Source organism: Suricata suricatta, chromosome 2, assembly GCF_006229205.1.
Source record: "Suricata suricatta isolate VVHF042 chromosome 2, meerkat_22Aug2017_6uvM2_HiC, whole genome shotgun sequence".
Lineage (NCBI taxonomy): Eukaryota > Metazoa > Chordata > Mammalia > Carnivora > Herpestidae > Suricata > Suricata suricatta.
The window spans coordinates 158,421,973-158,449,556 of record NC_043701.1 but is presented as its reverse complement, the minus strand read 5'-3'; the positions used below and the strand labels follow the sequence as shown (position 1 = coordinate 158,449,556).

At 40.3% G+C, this 27,584-nt stretch overlaps 2 protein-coding genes and 1 pseudogene across 2 annotated transcripts in view; all 3 read right to left on the bottom strand.

Moving 5' to 3' along the window:
• ABCC2 (ATP binding cassette subfamily C member 2) overlaps window positions 1-19,829 on the bottom strand; it is a 69,844-nt gene extending 50,015 nt beyond the window's left edge. Inside the window, exons 1-6 of the mRNA XM_029920244.1 lie at window positions 19,748-19,829; window positions 18,627-18,649; window positions 14,832-15,005; window positions 3,184-3,309; window positions 392-526; window positions 70-177 (exon numbers count right to left, since the gene is read on the bottom strand). Of these exons, the coding sequence (XP_029776104.1) occupies window positions 70-177; window positions 392-526; window positions 3,184-3,309; window positions 14,832-15,005; window positions 18,627-18,649; window positions 19,748-19,829 (648 nt within the window). The remainder of the gene's footprint in view (window positions 1-69; window positions 178-391; window positions 527-3,183; window positions 3,310-14,831; window positions 15,006-18,626; window positions 18,650-19,747) is intronic.
• On the bottom strand, window positions 2,257-2,836 carry LOC115285770 (annotated as a pseudogene).
• Window positions 19,830-21,957: 2,128 nt separating the features above from the next.
• The window catches only part of CUTC (cutC copper transporter), a 35,107-nt gene continuing 29,480 nt past the window's right edge, over window positions 21,958-27,584 (bottom strand). The window contains exon 9 of the mRNA XM_029932362.1: window positions 21,958-22,216. Coding sequence (XP_029788222.1) covers window positions 22,102-22,216 — 115 coding nt within the window. The 3' untranslated portion in view covers window positions 21,958-22,101. The remainder of the gene's footprint in view (window positions 22,217-27,584) is intronic.

Genomic DNA, 27,584 nt, shown 5'->3' with positions numbered 1-27,584 from the left:
TCACAGTTACAGGTGTCAAGATACTATCCAATTAAATACTACATGAAGTAGGCATATTTAGGGTCTCACATTTGAGGAGTCGTCTTTTTCTGAAAATGCTGAAAGAATCAGGATCAGGACGTGCAGTACATAGCCGATGAAGAACAGGCAGGAGTAAGCCAGATTAGAATTGTTGCCCTATGGGGGGAAACACAAAAACAAACAAACAAACACAAACAAAAACAGAGGATATGAGCCTTTTCCAAATTAAATCTAAATGTCCCATATCTGTCAATGCTCATGATTAAAGTCTATCATGAAACTCCCCAATTCTATCCCAGAGTTCTGGAATCTGCCATTTCTTCTTAGAAGGTGCTCACCACTACCTCATATCTCCCTCTTTCCTCCTTACATTTAAAAGCATCCGGATCAGAGTCTGAAATTGGAAGACGCCACAGAGCACTGAGAGAATCCAGAATAGGGACAGGAACCACGAGTCCTTCTGTACACACCATCGCCTGCTGTGTTGGAGCAGCAAAACCAGGAGCTAGAGAGAAGTTCACATCAAGTTCTGAAAAATACTGTCACTAACCAAGGACAAGAGGCAAGAAAGAGGCCAGAGAACAAGGGTGCAGTGGGTCAGAGGAGAAGATTGTTACAACTAATCTGTACAAGCAGAAAACACACAATGCCGAATTTTAGACTTCCTCCCTGATCCCACCCATCATCCTCTTTTAGGGCCTCAGCCTCCATGCTCTCCCTGGGACCTCCTTCCCCGCTCTTACGTCTGTTCACCGTACTTGGGTGGGGAGTTAGCCAAAAACACAGAGGGTCATCTACTTCATTTAATGGAGTTACTTTGTGAACCAGAAAAGTCTTTTCAAGACCCAAGGAAGTTAATGTCAGGCACTACAGTAGTTCATCTGGGGAGGCAGATTCTACTGGATGAGTGAAAGCTGCTCTAGGATTTCCTTTCTTTCCTGTCCTTCCTTTTCTTCCTTTCTTTTTCTTTTTTTTAGAGAGTGACAGATACAGTACAAACAAGAGAAGGACAGAGAGAGGGAGAGAGAGAACCCAAAGCAGGCTCCAGGCTCTGAGGGGGTCAGCATAGAGCCCGATAGGGGGCTCGAACCCACAAACAGTGAGATTATGACCTGAGCTGAAGTTGGATGCTTAACTGACTGAACCACTCAGGCACCCCTCAGATTTTCTAATAATATCTAACTAAGCAATTAAAAAAAAAACTTGCCTTGTAACAGCTCACTTATGTATAACTAAATGTTTGTTCCTTGGACTCCTTGCTGAGCACTGTGCCATGGGCCATGATTAGTAGCATTTGCTAATTTCTGTGGTTACTGCCATGATAGATGTCAAGCCCCAACACATGGTCACTAAACAGTGTTGGGAAGAGACACACACAGCCCCGTGAGCGGGCTCCAGCACACCGTGCCTACATCCTTCTTGTTTTATAACAACAGTAGCAAACAATGCCCGCGGGGGCCAGGCCACGTATGCTCCTGAGTAAAGTGAAGGTGGAAGACTATTCTGAGCAGATGCCTAATCTAACAGGGACGACTGCTGCTCAGGGCCAAGCTGACCATTGCTCTACTACACCCATAGGTGCCATGCATTTTGATTTTTTCAAGGAAGTTTACAAATCCACAGTCTTGTGGCATCTTCCTCTTTTAAAAAATGGTGGCAACCAATTCAGTTGTTGTTTAAACACTGCACAGGCCTCCCCAAAAACACCCTGTAGGAGAGACAGCCATTTCTGTTATCAAGTTTATACAAACAACTCTAGACTCAATGATCCATTGATAAGAGTATCAGTCAATTTAAGAATAACATTTACAGGGGCACCTGGGTAGCTCAGGCAGTTAGTCTGACTTTGGCTCAGGTCATGATCTCAATGGCAGGAGTTCAAGCCCTGCATCAGGCTCTGGGCTGATAGCTCAGAGTCTGCAGCCTGCTTTAGATTCTATGTCCCTCTCTCTGTGCCCCTTCCCCACTTGCACTCTGTCTCTGTCTCGCTCTCAAACATAAATAAGCACTAAAAGTTTTTTAAAAGAATAACATTTACAGCATTTAGAAAATTCTTTTACATTATATCAAGATACCTGGATTTCATGTATTTTTTTTTTTTAACTTACCAAATACTGTTTATTTCACTGGAACCTGGAGGCAGGGAAAGGGTATGTAAATGTCTGGGACATCATGCCTAGAGGTGCATTTTGACAAAAGGGACAGGGTCAGGGTGCGGAGGGCCAGTAGTGCTGTTCAGCTGTCCAGGGCACAGAGGTGCACAAAGATCTCCGTGACAAAGGTCTCCTAGCTCTAAGGAACACCAGTAGGAGTACTAATGGTGGGAAAGTGTGCTACGGGTTGTAGCGTGTGATCATCTAGATCCGGGCAGATGCGTCAATTGAATGGACCAGACTGATATTGGATTCCATGCTCTTCTGGATGTACTTCTAGTCAAACTCAGTGCCCTGGGCTCCAACGCAGAGGGGGATGCAGTGGGACATCACGAGTGTGGCAGTGGCTTAGCCCAGCGCAGCAACCACGACCTGTACTCCCCCTTGCCTGCATTCTGGGACATGACAAAGTTTAGGCCAATCTAGTCTGCCACATCCACGCTGGCCTTCACAAACTCCCCAGTGAACTCATACATGCTGCCTTCCCAGGTGAGAAGGAAAAGGGGCCAGGAACAGCATATTGCACAGCTGCATGAAGAGGTGGGTGACCTTGGCTTGCAAGCATTTCCAGAAGGCATTGTACTCAGGCCACTGCACTTGGAGGTGATGAAGTAGGGGAAGTCGTCCAGGGCAAAGCCATTCCCAAAGTGGAACAGGGTCATGGTACTGACCTCCTGCGCCCACCATGGCATGGGTCTCTGCTTCAGCCAGACTGACACCCACTCATGTATAATTATTAGATGGAAAGACAGGAGGGCATAAGATACATACCTTTGTCAAAAGAGCTAGTATTTACACTACAGAAAAGGATCTAGAAGTTAGTGTTCAAAAGAATCTGAAAAGCTAAAATTTGATTTCAACTCCATTACAACCAAGCTTTGCCTCATCATAGGCCTTTCAAAAAAGGCAGATTAAACTGGACTTAGTTTTATTCCAAAAGGGTGCATTTCAACTAGATGACTATGAAGAGGGAGAGGATAAACAAGGCAAGAGTGGGGATAGGTCTTACCCATGTGCCCAGGTAAAGGCTTGGATTTGTGTATCTAATGGCAGGGACTGTGCCTTGTCCAGAGTCTTCTGTGAGTACAAGGACCAGCTCTATAGCTGCTAGAATAAGAAGGACTCCAACAAGCACCTGAGAAGGAAAAAGACCACTGTTAGGAAGAGAGCATTCTTTAGAATAGAATTGGTTCCTGATAAAGATAATAAAAATGGTATACGGTGATTCAGAGAACATATAAGAAATACTTCTGGCATCAATGAATACATGTAGTTCAAGTAATGATGGCATGAAGTTCAAATGTATGCTAGGATAGGTTTTTGAGGAATGTTGAGTATGGTGGTTTTAAACTATGTTCAAAATTCTGATATTCTTCCTTCAAAAAGTAGATCTTAGTACCCCTTTTCTTTACTGTGAGCTTAATGACTCACTTCTAAAGAATAGAATATGCTAGAAGGTCATAAAGAACAGTATGGCTTCCTCGTTCTCTTTTTCAGATCACTCACTTCAGGGAAAGGGGACATTTAAGTAGTTCCATGGAGAGATCCACTTGGTAAGTAACCGAGACCTTTTGCCAACAGCCATGTGAATGAGTCATCTTAGAATTAGATGCTCTAGTCCCACTCATGCCTTCAGATGACCTTAGTCCCTTCTAGCATGTCAGCTGCAACCTCATGAGAGACCCTAAAGCAGAACCCAGGTAAGCTGCTCCCAAATTTCTGACCCACCAAAAATGTGAGAGAAGAAATGTGTTTTTAATGGCTAAATCTTAGAATAATTTGTTACACAATAGGTCACTAATAAAAATAGATTTGAAAAGAGAGTCTCCCTACCCCAACTGGGATTTCTAGTTTCCTTGGTCATATTCCCTTTCCTTGGTTATTATTCCCCACTTCTTCCCCATACAACCTTTGAAGTTAATATTACAAACAAACAATTGTGACTATGTCACCCTAGGATGACTCCAAGGCAATCAATATTTGTCCTATGAGTTCATAAGACATCATACACATTGTATTGTTCTAAAGAATCACCCCCACCCATCAGAATGAAAAAATTACTCTTCCACTGAGGAGGTCCACCAGAATCTTAGCTCTCACAATGAGGATCTTCAGTACCCTCCTCTACCTGCATCCCTTCCAACTCGATCCATCTAACCTTACTCATTCCCATGTCTCATTCATCCAGAATAGTTCAGGCAGAGATATTGGACTGCTTGTAATCAACTCAGGAGGGAAATAAATCCATCTGTATTGGGATCAGTGTTGTTATTCAGCAAGGCATGAAATCAAAGACGTTGATATTTCTCAAATATATGATACACCATATTGTGTTCTCCTCACATGAGGCTATGGGTTTTTTCTGGAAAAACAGGATAGCTTTGGAAGCAGTAAGTTATATTTACCTTTAGGTAAATTAGGAGTAAAATAGAGCAAGGTGGAGGTAAGCCCCCAGTCAAGGATGACTTGAGGTCAGGTGAAGAGAATACTAACCAGCTCCTCAGGCCAAGGGAAAAAGAGCAGAAATTCCCATAGGTTTATGTATATTAAACTCTTAGAAATTGATTAGAAATATACAGAGTAATCTATATCAAAAAGGATAATTTCCGTCATAAAGGACTCCTACAAAGTAATTTAAAACAAACAAATAAAAAAAAAAAAACCCAGTGCAGAGGGCAGAGAATGGAAAATTTAAAAGGAAAAGAACCATGCGTGGCTTTTAAGCACAGGAACAGATGTTTAACCTCACTGATAATCAGTGAAATCTCAAATTATAATATGCAATTTTTCACTTAACTGATTTGCAAATATCAAAAAGTTGGTGAGACAGAAAAAAACCTCTATGGAGGTTAATTTTCACCATATATAAAAATTTTGAGCCCATATACTCTTCATCCAGTAATTTCACTTCTAGGAATTTATGTCTACAGACACTCATTGTACAAAGTTATTTACTGCAGCACCGTTTATGACAGTAGATTGAAAACCACCTAGATTTCTATCACATGGGGCACATAAGTTAAGGGACATCCAAGTAACAGCATTGTTAGTAGTCATTGAAAGGCAAACAGATTTTGGGGTGTCTGGGTAGCTCAGGCAATTAAGCATCCAACTTGATTTTGTTTGGCTCAGGTCATGATCTCACGGTTCATGGGTTCGAGCCCTGCATCAGGCTCTGCACTTAGCTTCTTATTCTACATATCATAACAAGGTCAATTAGGTCAGTTGAGTTAAACAGTGAGTGGTCTTATTTCAGGAGGTGGTCCTGCAGGTGGGCTTTCAAAGTCAGGCCCACAGTGTGAAAACAATCAGGTATATAATTAGCCAGATATACAAAGATACCAGAATTCAGGATCCAGGCTAGTTTTATAGGTAAATGATAAATATTCAAGGCAATCAGAACTAGAATCTAATATTCATAAAGGTTTTTTTTTCTCCTCTCCAAAATCACAGTCAAAGGCAGCCAAATTAAGACTAAGTAGTTTATAGAACAAGTCCAGTTTTAACAAATTTGGCCTATTTTCATAAGTGCAGCAAGATTAGTGGCTGGCCATGTAAGTTCTTTTAAATCTGGTTTGCTGGAACTTTTCATAAGGAATTTCAGGTTGAGCCTTTAACATCCTTTCCCTTCTCCATGATAATGTCCTCCTTGCCAGAAGAGTCATCACCCCAGGGATCCCATGCTTTGGGGGCACAAGTCTCTCGAGATAGAGTAGTTCTCACTTCAGTGCATGGTGGTCTGTGGCCAGGTGTTTTTGCCATCTGATTTCTAACCCTTTCTCCTAACACTGAATTCTCACGGACATAATGTCTGCGTTAGAGGAGAACACGGCTCATTCATCCTTCCCCAAGCCAACACTTCTCTAGTCTGTTCCAGTTCTCTCCTTAATCCTAATTTCCAGTCCATGGCCTATTGCAAGGCACAGATTAACCGAGAAACTACCCACCAAAATAGCTCATTCACGGCTATTCCTTTCCCCACCATCACAAACAGGATATCTAAGAACCCCTGGGGCATTTTCAGGACAGCCCCACACTCACACCCTAATCCAAAATGCTCAAAAACCTGGCTAAGGCTCCCCACGTGGAGGTAGCTGGCAAACCTGGGGTCCCCCTCCCCGACTCCCACTGCAGCATGATGGGCTTTCCCCGGCACAGCCCCTTTACCCATGCTTGTGTTGTTTCCAGTATCCTGCAAGCCACACCAATTGTCAGGGGGTGGAGGAGGGTCAGCAGTACATTTTCCAGCCTGAAAAGGCACTTTAGTACCCAAAAAACAAAGGAAGCCACTCTACACTAGTTACACAAAATTTCGTTCTGGGTAATAACTTACTGACAGAGACTAGCCGGCTGGTCCACGGAGCACTATGACCCAGGGCAGTAGGCAGCTCTTCTCCACCACCTTCCTCCCCGTTCTCTGCAACTACCTGGACTTAATCCCCAGCTCTTATGGAGGGAGGAGCATGCTGGTGAAGTCACAGGATAGTTATCTAAAGTGGTGCCACCTGTGCACCAGAGGCGATCCCAGGGTGAAGGACCAAAGATGGAGTCAGTGTTGTGAGCATTCCTACAGTAGTCATCAAAATTAAGAATAACATTAGTAACAATGGAAAATTCTTTTTATATCATCTTAAGTGAAAATCATACATTATAAAATTGCATATGCAATGAGTTTAATTATGTTTTTAAAATATGCATAAGATGTATCAAGTTTGGGATCTTGAGATGAGATCATCCTGAATTAGAGTAGGCCCTAACTCTGAGACAAGTGTCAGTCTTACAAGAGAATGGGAGAAGACACATCAGCATGGAAGACCAGGCAGTGAATGGAGTCAGGCAGCGATAAGTCAAAGACTGCCAGGGGTTTGTGGCAGCCACCAGGAGTTAGGGGAGAGGCATGGGAGAGATTCTTCCTCAGAGCTTCCAGAAGGAACCAACATTATCAACATCTCAATTTCAGATTTTCATCCTCTAGAATGTGAAAAAATAAATATGTATTGTTTAAAACACACACACACACACACATGCCTACACACACACACACACACACACACACACATATATATGGCAGGAGTTTCCAGTTCAAGATACCAGATTTAGTATATTTGTTTATCTGCCATCCTTCTCCATTCCACTGATCTGCTTTATTACCACATAATAAATCCATAACAGCACTGAGAAAATGAATGGAGAATGGGAAGCTCAACACACCAGAAAAGTTCTAGATGACAAGAAGCAAACATGTCAACAGTGATAGGAAAAAGACTGGAGAAAACCATAGCCCAAAACACATTAAAAAGGCAGCAGGGAAAGAGGAGCCTGAAACAGACATTACTGGTTGCTGTGTTATCTTCTGTCTGCCCTGGATTCATCCTCCATTCTTGTCCCCTCAAGCCTAGAGTGGTAACAGTTGGCTGCTAAGCTCCAAGTCCCCTTATAAAAATAAGACCTGCTCACATGATCCTTTTTTCCCTCAGCCACCTGTTTCCCATTTGGGCCTGACTGGTAAATTGCCTACTCAAAGCCATTCTCTTCTTCCTAACAGAACCCCTCCTGTCTTTTATAAAATATCTACCCTGCTCAGCTCAGCCATGTGCTGTGTTGGGAGCTGAATCCATTTCCAACCCTATGAGATGAATTAAAACCAATTGCGATGGTCCCATTCTCCTGACCTGTAATTGCTCTGGCCATGGCCATGCAACACAATTCTGGCCAAAGAGAACTGGGAAACAGCTTGTGGGGACATGTTTGTGGGGACTCTGGGGAAGTTTTTTTCCAAACTGATCAAAGTGATGTATAGATCCAGAATATATAAAGAACTCTTTACAACTCAACAAGAAAAAAACCATAAATAACCCAATTAAAAAATAGGCAAAGGATTTAAACAATTTGTTTCCCTTAGAAGGTATACAAATGGCCAAAAAACATGTGAAAAGATGCTCAACATCATCAATCATTAGGGAGATGCAAATCAAAACCACAGTAAGATACCACTTCACATCTACTCAGATATCTATAACTAAAAAGATGAACAATATCAAGTATTGGTGAGGATGAGTATTAGAACCCCCATACATTGCTGGCAGGAATGGTAAAGGATGCAGACACTTAGAAAAACAGTTTGTCATTTCCTCAGAATATCAAACAAAGGGCTACCATATGACTTAGCAATTCTACTCTTAGGTATACACCTAAGAAAAATGAAGACCTATGTCCACCCCAAATAAATACAATAGAGGAGATCTATCCAATGGTATATTATGTGGCCATACAAAGGAATGAAATGTTGATCGATGCTATATCGTGGATGAATCTTGAAAACAATGCTAAATGAAAGAAGCCAGACACAAAGGGTGCATATTGTATGACTGCATCTATATAGGAAATGTCCAGACTCAGCATAAATAGAGACAGCAGATTCATGGTTTCCAGGGGATAAGGGGAGGAGAACAGAGTGGGGTGACTGTTTAATGGGTTCAAAGTTTCCACTTGGGGTGGAAACTGAAGAGCGATGATAGTTGTACAACAGTGTGAATGTATTTAATGCTACTGCATCTTACACTTTATGTTCTGTGTATTTTACTACAATAATAATAATAATAATAATAATAATAATAAAGGAGTGAATTACTGACTCATGCTATAGCATGTATAAATCCTGAAAACATTTTGCAAGTTAAGTAGGTCAGGTACTAAAGGCTACAAATTGTATAATTCTGTGTCTATGAAATATTCTGATTAGGCAACTTCAGAGACAGAAAGTTGATTAGTTGGGAAGAGGGGTTAGGGAAGAGGGGAGGGAGGGGAAGGGAATGGATTGTTACTGCTTAATATGTACTGGATCTCTTGGAGTCATGAAGTGATTCTGGAACTAGATAGCAGTGATGGTCCCACCATTTTGTGAGTCTACTAAAAACCACTGAAGTACACTTTAAATGGGTGTGTTTTGTGGTATGTTGACTATATATCAATAAAACTAATTGTGTTAAGTAACATACAGGGGCATGTGATCTCTTTATCTGCCTCTGGACACTGACTGGAGGCTGTGATACCCAGAGGTGCTGCAGCCATCTTGTAATCACCTGCTAGTTTGACGATTGGTTCGACAGGCTGAGGCGATCAGAAAAAAGATGAAAATAATCAGCCATCTGCTGAGGTTGTTGAGTCTCTAAAGTAATAAATCCTGGAGGTGCACTACCTCTGGTCTTCCCATTCTGCAAGATAATAAAGTCCTTATTTTTTAAGCTAACAGGTGCAACTCACAGAGGAGTCTCCCACTGATATAAATCTGTTCTCTGTAGTCAGCTCCAGCCAAGAGTAAGACTGGGAAAAAGGACAGAAGTGAGAGTCCTAATTGAAGCGATGTGTACGGAACCGGCACAGTTATGCCAGGCATGTCCTTCTTTCCCCTACTTGCGACCTATCATCACAAATCCACTGACAACTGTATTTGCCACTGTCACAGATTAGGAGTCTGGAGTTCTCTCTTGTCCAGCAAGAGAGCAGATGCAGAACTGAATATGAGAGAGGCTGATGTGGGGGAGGAGATAAGAGTCCTTAACAGGGGTTTTGTCTCAGTGTTTATTGAGCTCACAAGATGTTACCCACATCGTGAACATGAAGAAAACAAGATCTTACACATGTGAAAGTAGAGAAAACAATCAGACAATAATCGTTAACTTGTGTGTGTAAGAAGCAAAGGGTCAGAGGGTGGAGGGCAAGTGGTGGTTGTGATCAAAGTACAATAGTGTATTGGCATTTGATGGAAAGTAAATCCCTGCAGGTGATATAACAAGTTACTGGTGATCCCATTACAACATCTCTCTAGCTCACCTTTGGTGCTTGTGCCACGTGGTGGCAGCTTTCTGCCCTAAACATTTTTTTAGCCCATGTATGTAAGTAGAACCTATTTCCCCACATGCCACCACCACTTGTAAGCAGGCTAAAACAGATGTACTCCCCTAAAGAAACGAAATGCTTAAAAACAAAAATGAAAAAAAAAAAAAGGCGGTGGGGTGCCAGGTGGCTCAGTCAGTTAAGCGTGGGACTTAAGCTCAGGTCATAATCTCGCGGCTTGTGAGTTCTGGCCCTGCTTCTGGCTCTGTGCTGACAGCTTGGAGCCTGGAGCCTGCTTCAGATTCTGTGTCTCCCTCTCTCTCTCTCTGCCTCTCCCCAGCTCGCAGGCCAGTGCGGGTGCGAGCTCTCTCTCAAAATGAATGAGAAAGAGAAAAGAAAAGAAAAGGAAGGAAGAAAGGAAGCGAGAAAGAGAGAAAGAAAGAAAGAGACTACTTTTCCTGAGGAGGGTTATGAAGATAGTGTGTGTCTTGATGCCCCAGAGTAGAACAGTCTTCATTCGGCCTGCAGTGGGGGTAGGGAGCACAGCACAGGCTACTGCTCTCTGGAGGGGCCAGGAGGTCCACCCACTTGTCCAGCTGACCCAGAGTTCAGGAGTTCAGAGGCAGTCCCGCCCACCAGGAGGGGTCAGCTGGGGAAGCTGATTTACATAATGGCAGAGGGACCTACTCCAGCCACATATATTCACTAACTTAGTCCCTCACTTATAATCGCAACAAAGAACACTAACAACCATAAGAAAGTTGAGAAAAGCCAATACTAGCAAAGAAGAAAGCCAAGATAATTAAACAGAGCAACTGATTATAGGATAAAACATTAAGTGAAGAGAAGATAATTTTAAATTGCTGCTGACAGCTCAGAGCCTGCTTCAGATTCGGTGCCTCGGTCTCTCTCTGCCCTTCCCCTGCTCTCTCTCTCTCTTTCTCTCTCTCAAAAATAAACAAACATTTTTAAAAAGTATCTTCAGAAATTAAGAATAATTCTTAAAAACCAAACCCATGATTGTGGAAAATAAAGGCTCTTTAGGACAACTGGAAGAAAAAATTGGGGCCTATCTTAGAACTTAGGTGAAGCAAGAAAAAGAAATTTAAAAAGAGAGAGAAAGAGAGAAGGTGAGAAGAAAAATACATTCAGTGTTCAAAATCCACCTAAAAATAGTTCTGAAAAGATGGAATTTCAAAATTGGAGGAAAGGAAATGAAAGAAGTAATGTATGAAAATTTCTCAGAGATACGAAAGGCAAGAATTTGTATATTGAAAGTGTAGAACCCCTTGAATGAAAAAGGACCCATGTAAACAGACTATCGTGCAATTTTAGGACATAAAGAATAAAGAGGATACAAGCTTCTAGAGAGGAAAACAAGACATGAGAAGAATTCTAACTGAGTAGCACAGGATGCTGGGGGAAATATAGCAACATCTTCAGGGTTAAAAAAATTTTTGTTTTGACGAACATTGTCAGAAAGCAAGGACTGAGACTTTATTTACTATTTCTTTCTCTTAAATTTTTATTTGAGGATGTTCTCCAGATCCAAGAAATTTGGGGTGCTGATTCTCTCATTTGACACAAAAGGAGCATCAAGATATAGAGTCTAAAATTAATGGCAGATTATTTTTAGGAATGAAGGTAACCAACAGAAAAACTGAAAACAATCATACAAAATGAAAAGACCAAGAGAAAGGGAAGAAGAAAAAGGAAGCTGAAGGTAGGGCCAATCTACCAAATTCCTTTGTCTCTCAGGAGGACAGAAATAGATCTTTTTTCCAAGGTGATAAAGCAAGAAATACAGGTATAAACACATAAATTGCAGATATGGAAGTAACCATCAAAATAATTTTAAATGAAGACCTCTAGAGAATGACACTGGCATAGAGAGGTGAGAAAGAGACTTCTGCTTTTCAGTTTGTATTTTTTTTGTTGAGCTTTTTCTTTTTCTTTTTTCTTTTCTTAAGAAAGTGGCAGGAAACATACCAAAATGTTAATAGGAGTATAATAGGAGTTAATAGGAGTGATAACAATTATCAATGGTTTAATTTTCTTCCTATTTCCCTAGAGCTCTCAAACCTTCTACAAGAACCATGCATTATTTTTATAATCAGAAGCACCCACACACTTTTATTAAGTAGGATCATGGAAATATTATGGTTGTTTAATGATTACCATGTCCTTAAGTAGTCTTTGTCCCTGATCTCTGATTTATTGGAAGAGCTTCAAGCGCACATGGAGTTTACTAAACTTTAGAGATACAATCGAAGAAGAAGGAGAAGGAGAAGAAGAAGAAGAAAGGAGAGTAGTCTGGCCATATTTAATATCTCTCCATCTTTGCAAGGTCCTCCTTTTCCCAGAGCTTTACGAATGACCGGCACTCTGGTTGAATTTTCTATCCATTATAGAGTATCTATTTCTACCACTTCCCTGGCAGATAAGTGTCTAACTTCAGTGTCAGTATTTTCAGGGAATATAACCCCCAGCAGTCTATTCTATTTAATAAATTTAAGTATTATTAGAAAGTCCTTTAAGGGGTGCTTGGGTGGCTCAGTCAGTTGACCATCCAACTTCGGGTCAGGTCATGATCTCATGAGTCAGAATCTCATGAGTCTAGCTCAGAGCCTGGAGCCTGTCTTTGGATTCTGTGTCTCCCTCTTTCTCTGACCCTCCCCTACTTATGCTCTCTCTCTCTCTCTCTCTCTCTCTCTCAAAAACAAATTTAAAAAAATTAAAAAAAAATTTTTTAAAGACAGTCTTTAATATATTTAGCCAAAGTGCTAGTCTTAGTCTTGATCTTGCTCCCTGAAACTTTTCAGAACAAGCCTGGCAATCTTCTATGCTATATTCTGCAATCACTTAAAGATGATTTCCATGTTTCACTGGGTCAACACCAAGTTTATTTTTGCTGTTGCTGGGCATCTTGCTTTGACCTCAGCATTTCCACAAACTTCAGAACCAAATTTCTTTTTCATTTCTCTGGGTCTGAATATGAGCGCATTCATTCATTCATTCATTCATTCATTCATTCATATTGTAATTCAGATCATTCAATTACCTACTGTGCATCAAGTCCTTTCAGTAAGAATGCACAACAAATTAAACAATCAAACAAGTAGACTCTCTCACCGTGGTCAAGCAAACTGACTTATTTCAGACACATGTAGACAGTTCAGGAAAGTCAGAGAGAAATAGCCCAAAAGCAGGTGGAAGAGGAACTGGAGAAATAAAATCAAGTTGAAGAATGAGCCAAGAAGAAGGTTCTCATAGAAGAAGTAAAGTTTTACTGTGTGAGGAATTATACTTTGAACTGTACAGAGCAGAGACCCATTATTTTGAACATTTTAAGAGAAATCTAATCTGTGCTTGTCACTCTCACGGAGGAGAACAAAAAAGTAAAGAATAAATTGTGAATGGAGCTCCTGAGACTATGAGTAAGGGTGAGTGAATTATTAGCTACGGGGAAAAAAAGCCAATACATTGATTTTCTTTTTCTCTATAGAGATTTGTATTTATAAAAGCTAGACAAAATGTGATACACCCATATAATGGAATATTATTCAGTCATAAAAAGGGACAATGCACTTATACATGCTACAATATGGGTGAACTGTGGAAAACTTGTGGTAAGTGAAAGAAGTCATCATAGAAGACCACATATTATTTTAAGATTCCATTTATATGAAATGTCTAAAATAGGGAACCTACAGAGACAGCAAATGGTTAGTGGTTGCTTAGGGCTAAGGAGGATGGGGAGATACGGGGGTTCTTTCTGTTCTAAAATTGATTGTGGTGATGGTTACACATATCAATATGCTTAAAAAGTTGCATTTAAATAGGTGAATTGTACGGTTTGTGAATTACATTTCAAATAAAGCTGTTTTTTAAGATTAATAACTATAATTAGGACAGGATACTGATTTACTCATTCGTTAGCACATAGTGCAACAATGATTTCAGGAGTAGATTCCTTAATGCCTCTCACCCATTTAGCCCATTCCCTCATCCATAACCCCTCCAGCACCCCTCAGAGAGTTCTCTGTATTTAGGAGTCTCTTATGTTTTGTCCCCCTCCCTGTTTTTATGTTATTTTTGTTTCCCTTCTCCTATGTTCACCTGGTTTGTATCTTAAATTCCACATATGAGTGAAGTCATATGATATTTGTCTCTCTCTGACATAACACCCTAGGAGGTGGCTTTGCAATGTCAATTGAATGTCACGGTTCCCACAAGACCCTTTCTGCATTAATCAGTGCCATTGGCTGACGGGCTTCTCCCCTAGTTCTTGCTGGGCTCTCTCCCACAGCTCCTGTTGCTTCCATAGTTCCCTACTCGGGTATGTGCCGGTGAGCACTCTACTGTCAGTGACTGTCCAGACTCATGGAAGACTTTGGGAAAATGGAAGCCTTACTTCAGACCCAAGTTATGGGAGATGAGTGATGGCTGGATTGCCTCAGTTGTGCAGAGGACACGTTTTATTTCTACCTCGTTGTAGGCGCCAACTGAATTGCAGTCTCCTGATTTATTATAACAGCTTCAAGACAGGTCATCCAGTATTTGTTTCTCAAATATTAAAAATAACTATTTGATCGATTACTCATCACTGGTGTTTAAAGAGTCTGATACCAATAATATTTAAGAATCACTACTGTTATGCAAAAATTAAAGTCACCTTAACTAAGAAATATGGCAAGGGGCCAGTTGAGCACCTGTCTCAGGAAAGCTGGCTGAAAATAGGAAAGAAAACACTTTAACCACCAACAAAATGTTTCTATTGTGCACCAAGTAAGTAGTTTGAAAATAGTGGAGTTCCCATACCTGCTTAGCAAGATAGAGTCTGGTTAGAGATGATCTCTTGATCTTGGATCTGTATACATGAAGAAGCTGCCAAGGGGCCAGGAGCCAAAGAAAACCCAAGGGAATCCACACCAGAACAGTTTGCTCAAAACAAAGTGGCAGGTCCACTTCTGGGGTATCCAGGAATGAAGAATTCTAGGGGACCAAATAGGAAGGACTGTTGAATATGCTCATGTTTTGAAGACAAGAAACCATGTGAGAACACCCTCACTCCCACCCATTTTAACTCAGTTCTGTAACCATATCTGGCCTGGCCCTCTAACTAGCTGCATTTTTCCTATTTATCTCCATTGATACAACTTCAACATTTAATGACAGTGACTTTCCTGGACAATCCAACCTTAAAAAGTCTTTCTATGATTCTAAGTGAATTTCTCCACCACCTCTTCTAAGGAAACTTCACTACTGCATTTGCCAGGTTGTGAGAAGAAGAGGAATGGACTGTTCTTCAATTCAAATAGTTCCCAGGGATATAGACACTTGTTCTTATTCTAGTTTTTAGCACCGATTAAGCTCCCTGACAGATGTTCCAACATGCAGCCAGCAGGATGCTTTAATCACACTAAGACATTTGGCCTCCTTTGAGCCAGGGAACCTTATAGTGATTGGAACCTGAGGGGGCCATGGGCACAGGAGCTGATGGCACTATTGGATGGGAGGCTCAATCCCAGCAGGTTTGTAGCCTTTCCTTTCTTCAGTAGATAGAAGTGTCTTGGGAAGTGAGGGTGGGATTTTTTATTTCTGTCTTGTAAGGGGAGATCTTTCTCTCCTTATAAATATTTTCAAATTGTTTTTGTATAGTTGTTTGCACAGACTCTTTAAGAGAAACATTGAGGGTGACCAAGAGGATCCATCAGATATTCTCAGATTGTCTAAAATGCCTTGCTGAGGGGCGCCTGGGTGGCGCAGTTGGTTGAGCATCCAACTTGGGCTCAGGTCATGATCTCACAGTTCGTGGGTTCAAGCCTGTCATTGAGCTCACCACTGTCGGCGTGGAGCCCACTTTGGATCCTCTTTCTCTCTCTCTGCGCATCACCCTCGTGTGTGTGTGTGTGTGTGTGCGCGTGCGCGTGCACACGCGCGCACTCTCTCTCTCTCTCTCTCTCCCCCCCCCACAAACAAATAAACAACAACAAAAAAAAGATGGCCTGCTAAGGTCCTGGGGCCTATTAAGCCCCGCCTGCCTGAGGGATAGAGGTCCTAGCCTTGAGGCCCTTGGGGCCCAGGTTCTAAGATGGGAATGCTAACCACCTGCTCTGCTGTGTCATTCCCATTCTTCTTATCTCTCCGTCAAGTTATCTAACTTTAGAATTCAGAAGAATAACCTAAGATATTTAAACTACTTTTTCTCCATGTGATTCTGATGCTATGCTAGACATTTGCAGACCACACTTTCACAGAATCATTAAATCCTAAGTTCCTTCTCATTTTCTATTCCACTAAGCCATTTGGTGCTGTTGCACGCCTGTCTGCCTTGAAATTCTCTGCTTAGGGTTCACAAATTGTCTTGGCACTCATGATGCCCAAATCTGCATCCCTGGCCTCAACTTCCACTCCACACTCCTCACTGCCAGGTCCTCCACAACATATTGTATCATTTCACCATCAGCATGCCTTGACAATACTCGGCCATGGGTTTTCTCTTTTTCCTCTCACCCCACAAACTCCACAACTTTCCCTCCTAACATTGTTGAGACTGGAAGCCTTTTCCCATTTTCTCTTCAGAGAAGACAACTTTGCAGCTAACTAGTTTGAGAAAAGAATCTAGGAGGGGTGCCTGGGTAGCTCACTCAGTTAAGTATCCAACTTCGGCTCAGGTCATGATCTCACAATTTCTGAGTTTGAGCCCCGCATTGGGCTTTGTGCTGACAGCTCATAGCCTGGAGCCTGCTTCACTTCTGTGTCTCCCTCTCTCTCTGCCCTTCCCCCCTCATGCTCATTCTCTCTCTCTCTCTGACTCAAAAGTAAACATTAAAAGATTTTTTCCAAAAAAAATAGTCTAGGACTCAATAAACATATGTTAAAGAATATATTACTTCTTTCACATAGAATATCCTCTGGAAATTTTATGACTTATCTTTCCTTTAAAAAACAAACAAACAAAACAGAAACCTAGAACAAAACCAAACTAAACCCTAAGCTTTAGACCACCTGTACATTTAACTTGTCGGTGGCCACTTGATGCTCATCTATTTGTTCTGAGTTTGAGAAGAGTCAACAGTAAAGATAAGTATTATTTCTCACCCAAAACGTAGAGTTGCAGAACTTCTCCAGCATGATTCCTGGAGCACTTCTGGAATGAAGGCTCTTTTGTGATTCTAGTTTCTTATTTAGTCTTTTCCTCAGAGAAGGTGGGCTCAAGTAGCAAGTCAGGACGTGTTACCACCCATTCCAACATTCCAGATAAAAGCATGTTTCCTGACCTTTCATCTTAACAGCTTAGTCATTAACTTGCTCAGATGTTTATTTGCATTATCTCAGTGGCTAGACATGTGACCGAGGGGCCCCAGAGGCAGGTAGACTCATCATCTCTCGAAGTACCAGAAGCCTCTGGAGGTATGGTCTTATCTAAAAGGAACCACTGAAAACGTCAGCAGAGGGCACCTGGATGGCTCAGTTGGTTGAGCGTCTGATGTGGGCTCAGGTCATGATCTCATAGTCTGTGAGTCTGAGTCCCACCTCGGGCTCTGTGCTGAGAGCCCAGAGCCTAGAGACTGCTGCAGACTCTGTCTCCATCTCTCTGCCCCTCCCTTATGCATGCTCTCTCTCTCAAATAGAAATAAAAAATGAACATTAAAATTTTTTTAAAAAAAGAGAAATGTCAGCAGAGCTGGCAGACAATCGAGGAGCGAAGGAGCCTTTCCCTCTCCTGAAGACATGTGACCTAAGAAGACAAGCACCCACGGAGGGGCAAATATCCTTAAACATGCCGTTTTAGTTCTGTTTTAAGGCCTTAGAATTTATAGGAACGAGAAATGTCCTACTCTTCTGGATTTTAAATTAAAACGTTAAAAATAGTATAAATTTTATTTGAAAAATTCAGGTTATAAAAGAGTATACCCAGTGCGAACCTCTATATAAATATAATTTATGCAACAAAATATTAACGTTAGCCATTAGAATTGTGGGTGATTTTCCCTTTTGCTTGTATGTAATAATATTTTAAAGCAATTTTTTGTATTGTGGTAAAAAACACTTGATGGAAAATTTACCATCCAACCATTTCTAAGTGTATATAGCAGTCACACATGCTTGCCAACATATTAAAGTGCAGATGCCATTATTTGGGGGATCATGTGAACCATTTTGGTCACTAACACAAAAAAACACTTCTTTGTTCTGTGAGTATATACAGACTATCTACAGAGAGTAATTAACAAGAGAGTATTTATACTTTAATATATACATACATACACATATATGTATTAATTTTATAATGTTTATTTAATTTTTGAGAGAGAGGGACAGAGTGTGAGTGGGGCAGGGGAGGGGCAGAGAGAGAGAGAGGGAGACACAGAATCTGAAGCTGTGCTGTCAGCAGAGAACCCGACTAGGGGCTCAAACCCATGAACCATGAGATCATGGTACTGAAATCAGGGTACTGTGAGATCATGACCTGAGCCCAAGTCAGATGTTTAACTGACTGAGCCACCCAGGTGCTCCCATCCATATATATTTGATGTAGACGTTAGTGTCTGGCCTAAGGTTAACTATACATTTGGTTACCTTAAACTCACAAATGATAATAATACTTACCACTAGCACTAGCAGGTATGTTGTGAATTATTAGCATCTGAAAGATGTGTAACTTTTAATAGGACAATCATTCAGTTCTGTTCTTAGGAGAAGATAACCATAGGATACACCTCCAAACTTTTCTATGTGCCTGCCGGAGCCGCTCAAACTGCCCGCAGTTTGAAGAACTGACGACACCGGGATTCGGGATTCGTTGCAGAGACTTTTATTGGTTCTTTTCTTCCTTCTTCCTTCCCCCTCCCCGCTGCTTGCTCCCCCATATATACCTGCCACCCAGGCTGCGCGGCAGCTCATGATAGGCTGGCAGAGGCAGGGCTGACCCATTCCATGGCCTCGCATTGGTCGCTCACTCATCGCGGTATCTGGCCGGGGGCGGGAGCACTAGAGGCCGGCAGGCCGTACCTGGCCATGTGCTCTGGCAGGGTCTTGCATCCGCCTCCTACATGTGCCTGTTAGTGTTAAAATGACTTAGGCCTTGGGGTGTCCAAATATATTTGGACAGAACTTTGCTATGTTTACTATAAACAACGTTTTCTAGTTCCTCAATATGCACATACTAAACTATTCTTATGTAATTAGATGGTATCGCCATACTTACCCCATAAATGTGTAAATGCATAAACAAAACCTGGATAAAAAACATGGTTCCAAGTGTTTCTAATGGATTTGTTTTTTGGGGTTTTAGACTTAAAAAGTGTTTTTTCTTATTTATTTATGTGAGTAATCTCTACACTCAGTGTGGGGGTTGAACTCACAACTCCAAGATCAACAGTCACATGCTCTACTGAGTCAGCTAGCCACCTTTCGTTCCTTATGGATTTGTGATTGTCCTCAGACTTGTGTTTCCACTGTTAAATATCAGAATGATTAAGTGTTGTATGTCCATTATCCCATCAACATCCATCTGAAAATATTGTCTCAAAAGTAAAATGAAATCCTCATGGTTGAATCCATTCCTTTGGGAGCTAGTTTGACCAAAGAGGGGAAATGAGAAATTCTGAGAGAAATAGCACAAACCTGGCTTACCCGAAGTGATAATGCTAAGAGCACACTGGCAGACAATAGACTACTTGTGACACATGCTCCAAACTTTAAGGGCTTTTCAGAAAAGTCATAAATACCTGCAATTGTGTTCCAGATTGTTGGGTTCTCCTGCGTGAGGAGGGGTCCTGCGGGGACGATGGGCGACACCACGGCAGACATTACCAAAAGCTGATGGCTAATGGCAGTCTTTATTAGAAACTGCATGTTATTTTCTACCCTCCTTGCAGGCTTGGAGAGCACAATAAATGTTTAATCAGAACAACCGGTGTGGATAAGGAAAGGACAGAATAGGAACAGCCTGCAGCTATGCCTGGGTATGTGTCTGGCGTCGTGGTTCCCAACGTACTTGGCTGGTGACCAGGAAGGCTCTATTCTGCACATCCTCTGGGGACTTCCTCAAGTTCCATGTTCCCAGCGTTCTGAGAACAGAAGTCAGGCAGGGACAGTCCCTCCTATTTCCCAGCACCAGATGACTTAGCTGACCTGCTCAACACTAGACTTCCCATATCTGTCTCTTTGATGCCCTCCAACTAATTAGTTTAGTCAGGAGTAAACTCTCACTCTCCCCACACTGTGTATTTGTTTTCCTCCCTTCCTGTCTCTCTTTTTTGTAAAATCCTGGCTTTTGCCTTTGTTGACAAGTCTAATGACAATCTCTCTCAAGTATGAAAAAACTAGCATACAGACATCCAACTACAAGTCTGAGTGAGTCCTTGACAATGACGGTAACCCTCCATATTTCTAGCAGATGGATATTGACTGCATATGTCTAGTGAGTAGTTGTGAAAGCAAATTGGCTATGCTTGGAAATTTTCATTCAGACTGAAGAGAGAACCTAATGAGAGGTAGGGTGTGAGTCAAATTGCTTTCTACATATAAAATGTAAACTCCTTGCGGTGTCTGTTGCAAATAAGAGGAATAAAAAGTGACTGATTAAAATTATAATCGTTTAAAAACAAGCAGAATTTATACTCACTTGTGCTTAAAACATTTTGAGTAGCCAAAAAAAGAGGGTGGAGGATCTAAATATTCACCAATAAAATGCTTAGATTTTAGGATATTTACTGACATGGACAGAGTAAACATATGATGTATTATTAAATGAAAAAAGAAATGGCTGGGTCTGGCAGGTAAAGAGCTGGACAAATTGAAAAATCAACAATTCTTCTTAGTTCAGGAAGAGACGTGAGGTCATGGGGCAAACTGCTGTTGCCCAAGTTGAAAAGACAGGCAAATGCAGAGAATCACAATTTACCAGGGTGGGGAATCCTGAACTGTAATTGACCGACTGATAGAGTCTTAGTGTCTGAGAGTCACAGAGTCACTGAGAGTTTTCCTTTTTCTTTTGGTTTGTTTTTAAATTTAAATCCAGTTAGTTAACATAGAGGGTAATAACGATTTTAGGAATAGAATTTAGTGATTCACCACTTACCTATAACACCCAGTGCTCATCCCAACAAGTGTCTTCCTTAATGCCCAGCACCCATGTAGCTTATCCCCCCACGCCAGCAACCCTCGGTTTGTTCTCTGTATCTAAGTCTCTTATGGTTTGTCTCCCTCTCTGTTTTTATCTTATTTTGAGAGTTTTTCTTTTTTAAGTAAGTAAACTATTCATTAAGGGCTTTGCCTACAAAAGCACAACATAGACGAAGTCCTTCTGAAAATCTAACTACTGTATACATCATCCAGTTGACAATTTAGTGTAGAAAATGCAGGAATGGACCTAGGGCTGACTTCCCACCTCTGCACTTGAGCAAATGCATGGGGGAACCTGTTCTAGGAGTCACATTGTGAAACTGTTGTGAAACTGTTATCCTGCCATTGTCACTGCAAAGTGGCAAACACAAAAATGCAAGCAAGACTTACCCTATAAACAACCACCCTGAGCCAGGAGGTACTTAATCCACCTCTTCAAATCCTTGCACATTTCTCACAGCCTTGGGAAGTTTCTCTCATAAATCTTCAAAGGTTTCATATGGAGGAAAGTCAAGGCAATTAAAGCAGGTGTGAACTCTGGGCAGTTTTTCAGAACTCCACTATCGCTCTATTGTAAACAGCTGAGAAACCCTGGGACCAAAAAATGAGGCGAATTCATAGACAGGTACTTGAGATGTTCCCGTGACAAACTGTAGTATCTGGACACACTTCTTAGCCCCCTTCAGCTGCACAGCCTCTTAGAACCACTGAATGACAGGATGGTTTGAACGTTAGCCACTGCTGTAAATAGAATGTTGTCTCTCAATCATTCGTGACCACACTTCTGAGGCAGCACATTAGCAACGCCAGCTCGTTTTTATCAAAAATTTTAATCGAGTCAACAGAAAGCAGTTCTGTGAATTCCTCCAGGAAGGCGTTCATTTACTTCTGGACCCTGTTCACAAATCTGCACTGGATGGCTCAGTTTCTGCTTGAAGTCTGACTGAAGTCTCAGTCAAGTCTGAGAGAAGAGATTTAAAAAAGAAAATCCAGGGGGACTCTTGAGTTTTACCTTCAGGAGCTTGAGGAGGTTCTCACAGTGAATACTGGAGAAAAATCTCTTCCTGCTTCTGGCAGACAGAGAAGAAAAATAGCCATTTGAAATATACCAGAGTATTCTGTTCTTAACAAGATCTGCTCTCAGAAGAAACTATTTAACCAGAACTTACTTAACCTGTTAGGGTTTTCTCAGAGCCTAACCAACCTGCGAGGAGAGAAATGCCCAAATCCACTCTAGTCTTCTTGTTTCACCTAAGGGAGGGATCTGAGAGGCATTTGTGAAGTTCACAGTCCAGAGGTACCAGCTCACTTAAAGATAGAGACCTGATCATAGGACCACAGAATACTTCTTCTCTTCCAATACCCCCACCATATTACTAAAGGGCAATTTCAGCAGTTCCTTTTACCCAATAAATACATCAAATCCAGCTACTAAGAAAAAAATCACAAGGCATATTCAAAGTAAAAAAACACAGTATGGAGAGACAGAGCAAATATCAGAACCAGACTCAGATATGGCATGGAGGTTGGAATGATCAGACTAGGAACTTAAAACCACTATGATTAATATGCTAAAGGCACTACAGGATGAAATAGACAACATGCAAGAACAGATGGGCAATGTAAGTAAAGAGATCGAAATTCTAAGAAAGAATCAAAATGCTATAGATAAAACAACACTGTAATGGAAAGAGGGATGGCCTTTAATGGGCTGATTAGTAGATTGGACATAGCACAGGAAAGACTCCCTGAGCTTTAGGAGATCTCTATAAAGAATGCTACAACTGGAAAGCAATGAGAAATGAATCTGAAAAACAACAGAGCATCTAAGAGCCATGGGACAATCACAAAAGGTGCAGTTCAAACACGAACAGGAGTATGTAACCCAAGGACGATATTTCCTGGCATGCCAGAGGGGTCCGCAGGCATTCCAGCATCTTGAATATTTGTATCAATGACTTACAGGCATTGAGATAACTCATGCTTGATGGATCTCTATTGTATGCCACCCTCACATAGGTTTCTTAAATAACGAATACATTTCTATGTTAGACACTAACAGTTTTGTCTCCTTTAGTCCTTCTAATAATCTTCCGAGGTAGGTATTTTTTATTAGTTTCACCAACTGAAGTTCAGAAGGGTTAAGAAACTAATTCTACATCCCACAATTTATGAAGAATAATGTTTCATATCTGTATAGTAGGAACATCAGATATCCTGCTACCCTTTTATGAGGTAGGGAACACTGGAGAAAAGATATGTGCTCTGGGGAGAAGTTCTGACTAGAAGATTCCCAAGATTCTATGATTTAATGTATATGCAATTTACATAAAAGACAAAAATACTGTGATGATTCCCTTTACCTGAGGATACACTGTAGGATTTCTTTAAATCAAGCTGTCCTAGTGCCCTGAAGATGTGATCTGAATATGTCAAATACATGCAAGTTTGCAGGAATGTTCCTATTCTATCAGAAGAGGTGTTCTGTGAACTCTCTCCTTTAGTGTTATCATTGATACTTAAAAGGCTGTACTACAGGGGCACCTGGGTGGCTCAGTCAGTTGAACATCTGACTCTTAATTTCAGCTCAGGTCATGATCTCACTGGGCTCTGTGCTGAAGGTATGAAGCCTGCTTAGGATTCTCTCTCTCCCTCTCTCACTGCCCTTCTTTTTTTTCACTGTCCTTCCCTCTCTTTGTACCCCTTCCTCTCTTTCCCTTTCTCTCAAAATAAATAAACATGAAAAAAAAAAAACCCACAAAGACTCTACTAAAAAAGACATCTTGCAAGATGTGAAGGAGTCAGGAGACCTGGATTCTGGCCTTACCTCTGCTGGTCTTATGTGAAATGATCTCTCCCAAATCGCTTCCTAATGGTCTCCAAAAATCTCAGTGTTTGTATACTAAATTCATTGCATAGAGATAACTCAGTTGGAGAAGATGTTTGACCAGAATGACTTGGCAAAGAATATGCTGTATCATTTCTACTTAGTAAGCAAATGTTGATTATTAAATGGTTACATTAAGTAACTGAAAAATCTACTAAAGTTCAATGTTCAAGATAACCAAAGAGTTGTATACTTTTAGTTAATGATTACAGATAAACTTAAGAAAGGTTTTCTTTCTGGTGTAATATCTTAATATGGATATTGAGATTTAAGTGGTAACAGTAAAAAGATTGTTTTCCCCTTCATATTTTAAAATTTGGCCTAGTAGTTTATACTCCTATAGCAAAAACTAAAAACTATAATTACAAAGTAATAAGATAATCTCTACCCATTTATCCCAACAAAGATAGTCTGTACATTTTTGTACTGGTAAAATGAAACATCTTTTTAGAATAATCAGAGACCAAATAGGATGCACAGATGATTAACATTGATTTAAAAATATTTTTATTATAAACCTATATTCCTTTTAATTATTAAAACTGAAGTGTAGTGAAACTCTTCTGAAAGAATTAACAAATTGCAAAAAATAGATTTAAATAATTAATGAACTCATTGAATTAGACTTAAAGTTTCTCCCAAAAAGAGTCAACCACTAAAAAGTTTCATATAGTTTTTTAAAAAATATATACTTTAAAAAATAGTAAAAGTTGCTGGTGGTATAGAATAATGTTTCTAGTAAACTCCAAGAATAATCTTTAACTTTTGACAAACTAGAGAGAATAAGATGAATTGTATAATGTTTTTTGGATAGCAGCATAAGTAATTAATTTAGGTCTTTATTTCATATCATCCCATAAAGTATATTCTTGATAGGTCATAAAACAACAGAAGAAAATGGGCCAGAAACAAGATATATAGTGGAAGGAAAAATACTCTTTTGAGCCCTGAAAACAAACAAACAAAAAGTGGTATCAGAACACAGAGAAATGCTCACATCACTTTTCTTTAATTTTCAAGAGAATTTTATAAAACCAATATTAGTATGAAAGCAACCAAACAGGAAATACATCTGACAAAAAAAATAACATGGGAGCAATATAAGTAGTAATTATCACATAGAAAAGCATATAGTTTACCAGCAATTAAATGCAAGTAAATTATTAAAATTTCTGGAAGCATACACGAGAAGTTGTTCATAGCGGTTGCTTTCAGAACTGGAAGACTGAAAGAAATAAGTGAAAATACATACAAGATGTTGAATTCTGTAGAACACTGCTTCTCCGAAAACATCACCAAAAGAAACTGTTGAGACAAAGCTGAATTTATTCTTATCATGGTAAAATAAAGTACTGCCTTGATATATGTTGGCCTTTTTACTATGAAGTTGTTTAAATTCATAGTATCAAATGCATTCTTATAATTTATGGTTGGACTATTATTATTGCCAGTTCTGTGAATTGAGAACATGAAGAGGGCCAAATTAGTGGGCCCAATAACATTTGCTGGACAAGTATCTTTAAGCCTACTGCCAAGACTATAAAACACACATTTCTCTGTGTGTTTACATATGTCCACCCATACATGTAGAAATTTGGGGACAGTGCTTTTATTAGCACTTGGCTTTTTTACTTACTGTTCGGGGACATATTTGAGAGGGGCTACCAAGTGGTTTTTGCAAAAAGGATTTGAAGAGACTCGTATTTTATTTAAAGGAAAAACATATAATTTCAATTTTAGATTCTTTTACTGTGGAAGCAGCACTTACAGAGCAGGAGATCTCTTTATTCTATAAGAAAGGAAGGGCCAACTCTTTGGCATCTTGTGAGCGGACCCTTGGGAGTGGATTGAAAGATTTCCAAATAGAAAGACTTTATAAATGCCCTATCTTCACAGAAATTATAACTGACTTCTTCAAGGTATAAAAGTGCATTCTCTAAGATAGATGTCTGAATTCAGTTGAACTCTACTTGGTTCCTGTAAGGAACTTTGGAAGCCTTTGAACTCAGTCAAGCCAAGTGATTTACCAGGAAGATTGCTTTTCTACAACTAGGATTTGTCTTGCAACTGTCATGCTGTAAGGAGATTTAGAAAGTGCCATAAAACTTTGATAGCAACTGCGGGAAGGGAAATGATGCATTCTCTAATTATATTAGGGCCCTTATAAAAGGTATACTCATCTTAAAATGGCTTGAATGGAAATATATATTGGTTCAGATAACCAAAAACCCAGAAATAGTGCAACTCGCAAGACCGACTTATTCTAATGACCCAAATTCCTGAATAAACTCTTGACAAGAAGAATAAGGTTACCCTTAATCAGGCTCATCCCTGAAGCAGTTGATGAGGTCACCTTCCATAAAGCACGGGGCTGTATAGAGAAGGAGTGATTTCTGAGACAAAATTAGAGTTGACAAAAGAAAGAAGTGATGAATTTTGGGTAGGAAACCAATGATGTCCACTAGAAATAAACTTTTAGATTAGTTCCAGTCCAGTTCAGGACAATTATAAAACAATGTCTCTTACTTATTGTCTTATTGTAAAAAGGATTTGAAGTGGCTTCAAGAATACATAAACTTGTTATAACAAGATAAAATGAGATGAAGAAAAAAGGATGGAAAAAGATGAAACAAAATTCATTCAGTATGATCTTGTCCACTTGCTGCAGGGGGGATGCAAATTTAACTCTGAGCAGGGCACCTGGGTGGCTGTCGGTTAAGCGTCCAGCTTTGGCCCAGGAAATGAATTGGCAGTTGATGAGGTCAAGCCCCGCATCAGGCTCTGTGCTGCCAGCTCGGACCCTGGAGCCCGCTTCAGATTCTGTGTCTCCCTGTCTCTCTGTCCCTCTCCAGATTCTGTCTCCCTTTCTCTCTGCCACTCTCCTGCTCACACTTTCTCTCAAAAATAAATAAAACATTAAAATAAATAATTTTAAGATACACTTGTCAATTTTTGCGAAAAACAGTTGGGATTTTGAAAGGGATTGCATTAAATTTGAAGAGTATTGCTATCTTAACAATATTGTCTTCCAATTTATAAATATGGGAGGTCTTTTATTTATGTTAGGTCTGTTTAAATTTCTTTCAACAATGCTTTGTAGTTTTTAATGTGCAGTCTAACAATTCTTTGGTTACATTTAATCCTAAGCATTTTCTTTTTTGATGTTATTATAAATGAAATTGTTTTATTTATTAATTCATTTACTGACAGTGACAACACAAGTGGGGGAGAAGCAGAGAAAAAGGGAGAGAGAGAATCCTAGGCAGGCTCCAGGTGGTCAGCACAGAGCCCAATGCAGGGTTCGAACTTATAAACTAGGAGATCATGACCCAAACTGAAACCAGGAGTTGGACACTTAACTGAGCCACCCAGGAGCTCTGAAATTTTCTTAACTGCATTTTAAGATTGTTAATTGCTAGTGTATAGCAATTTTTGTATATTGATATTATACCCTATAACCTTGCTTAACTCATTTAACTTTTTGTGTTTGTATTCCTTAGAATTTTCTACATACAAGATCATGTCACCTAAAAATAGAAACGTGTTTTACC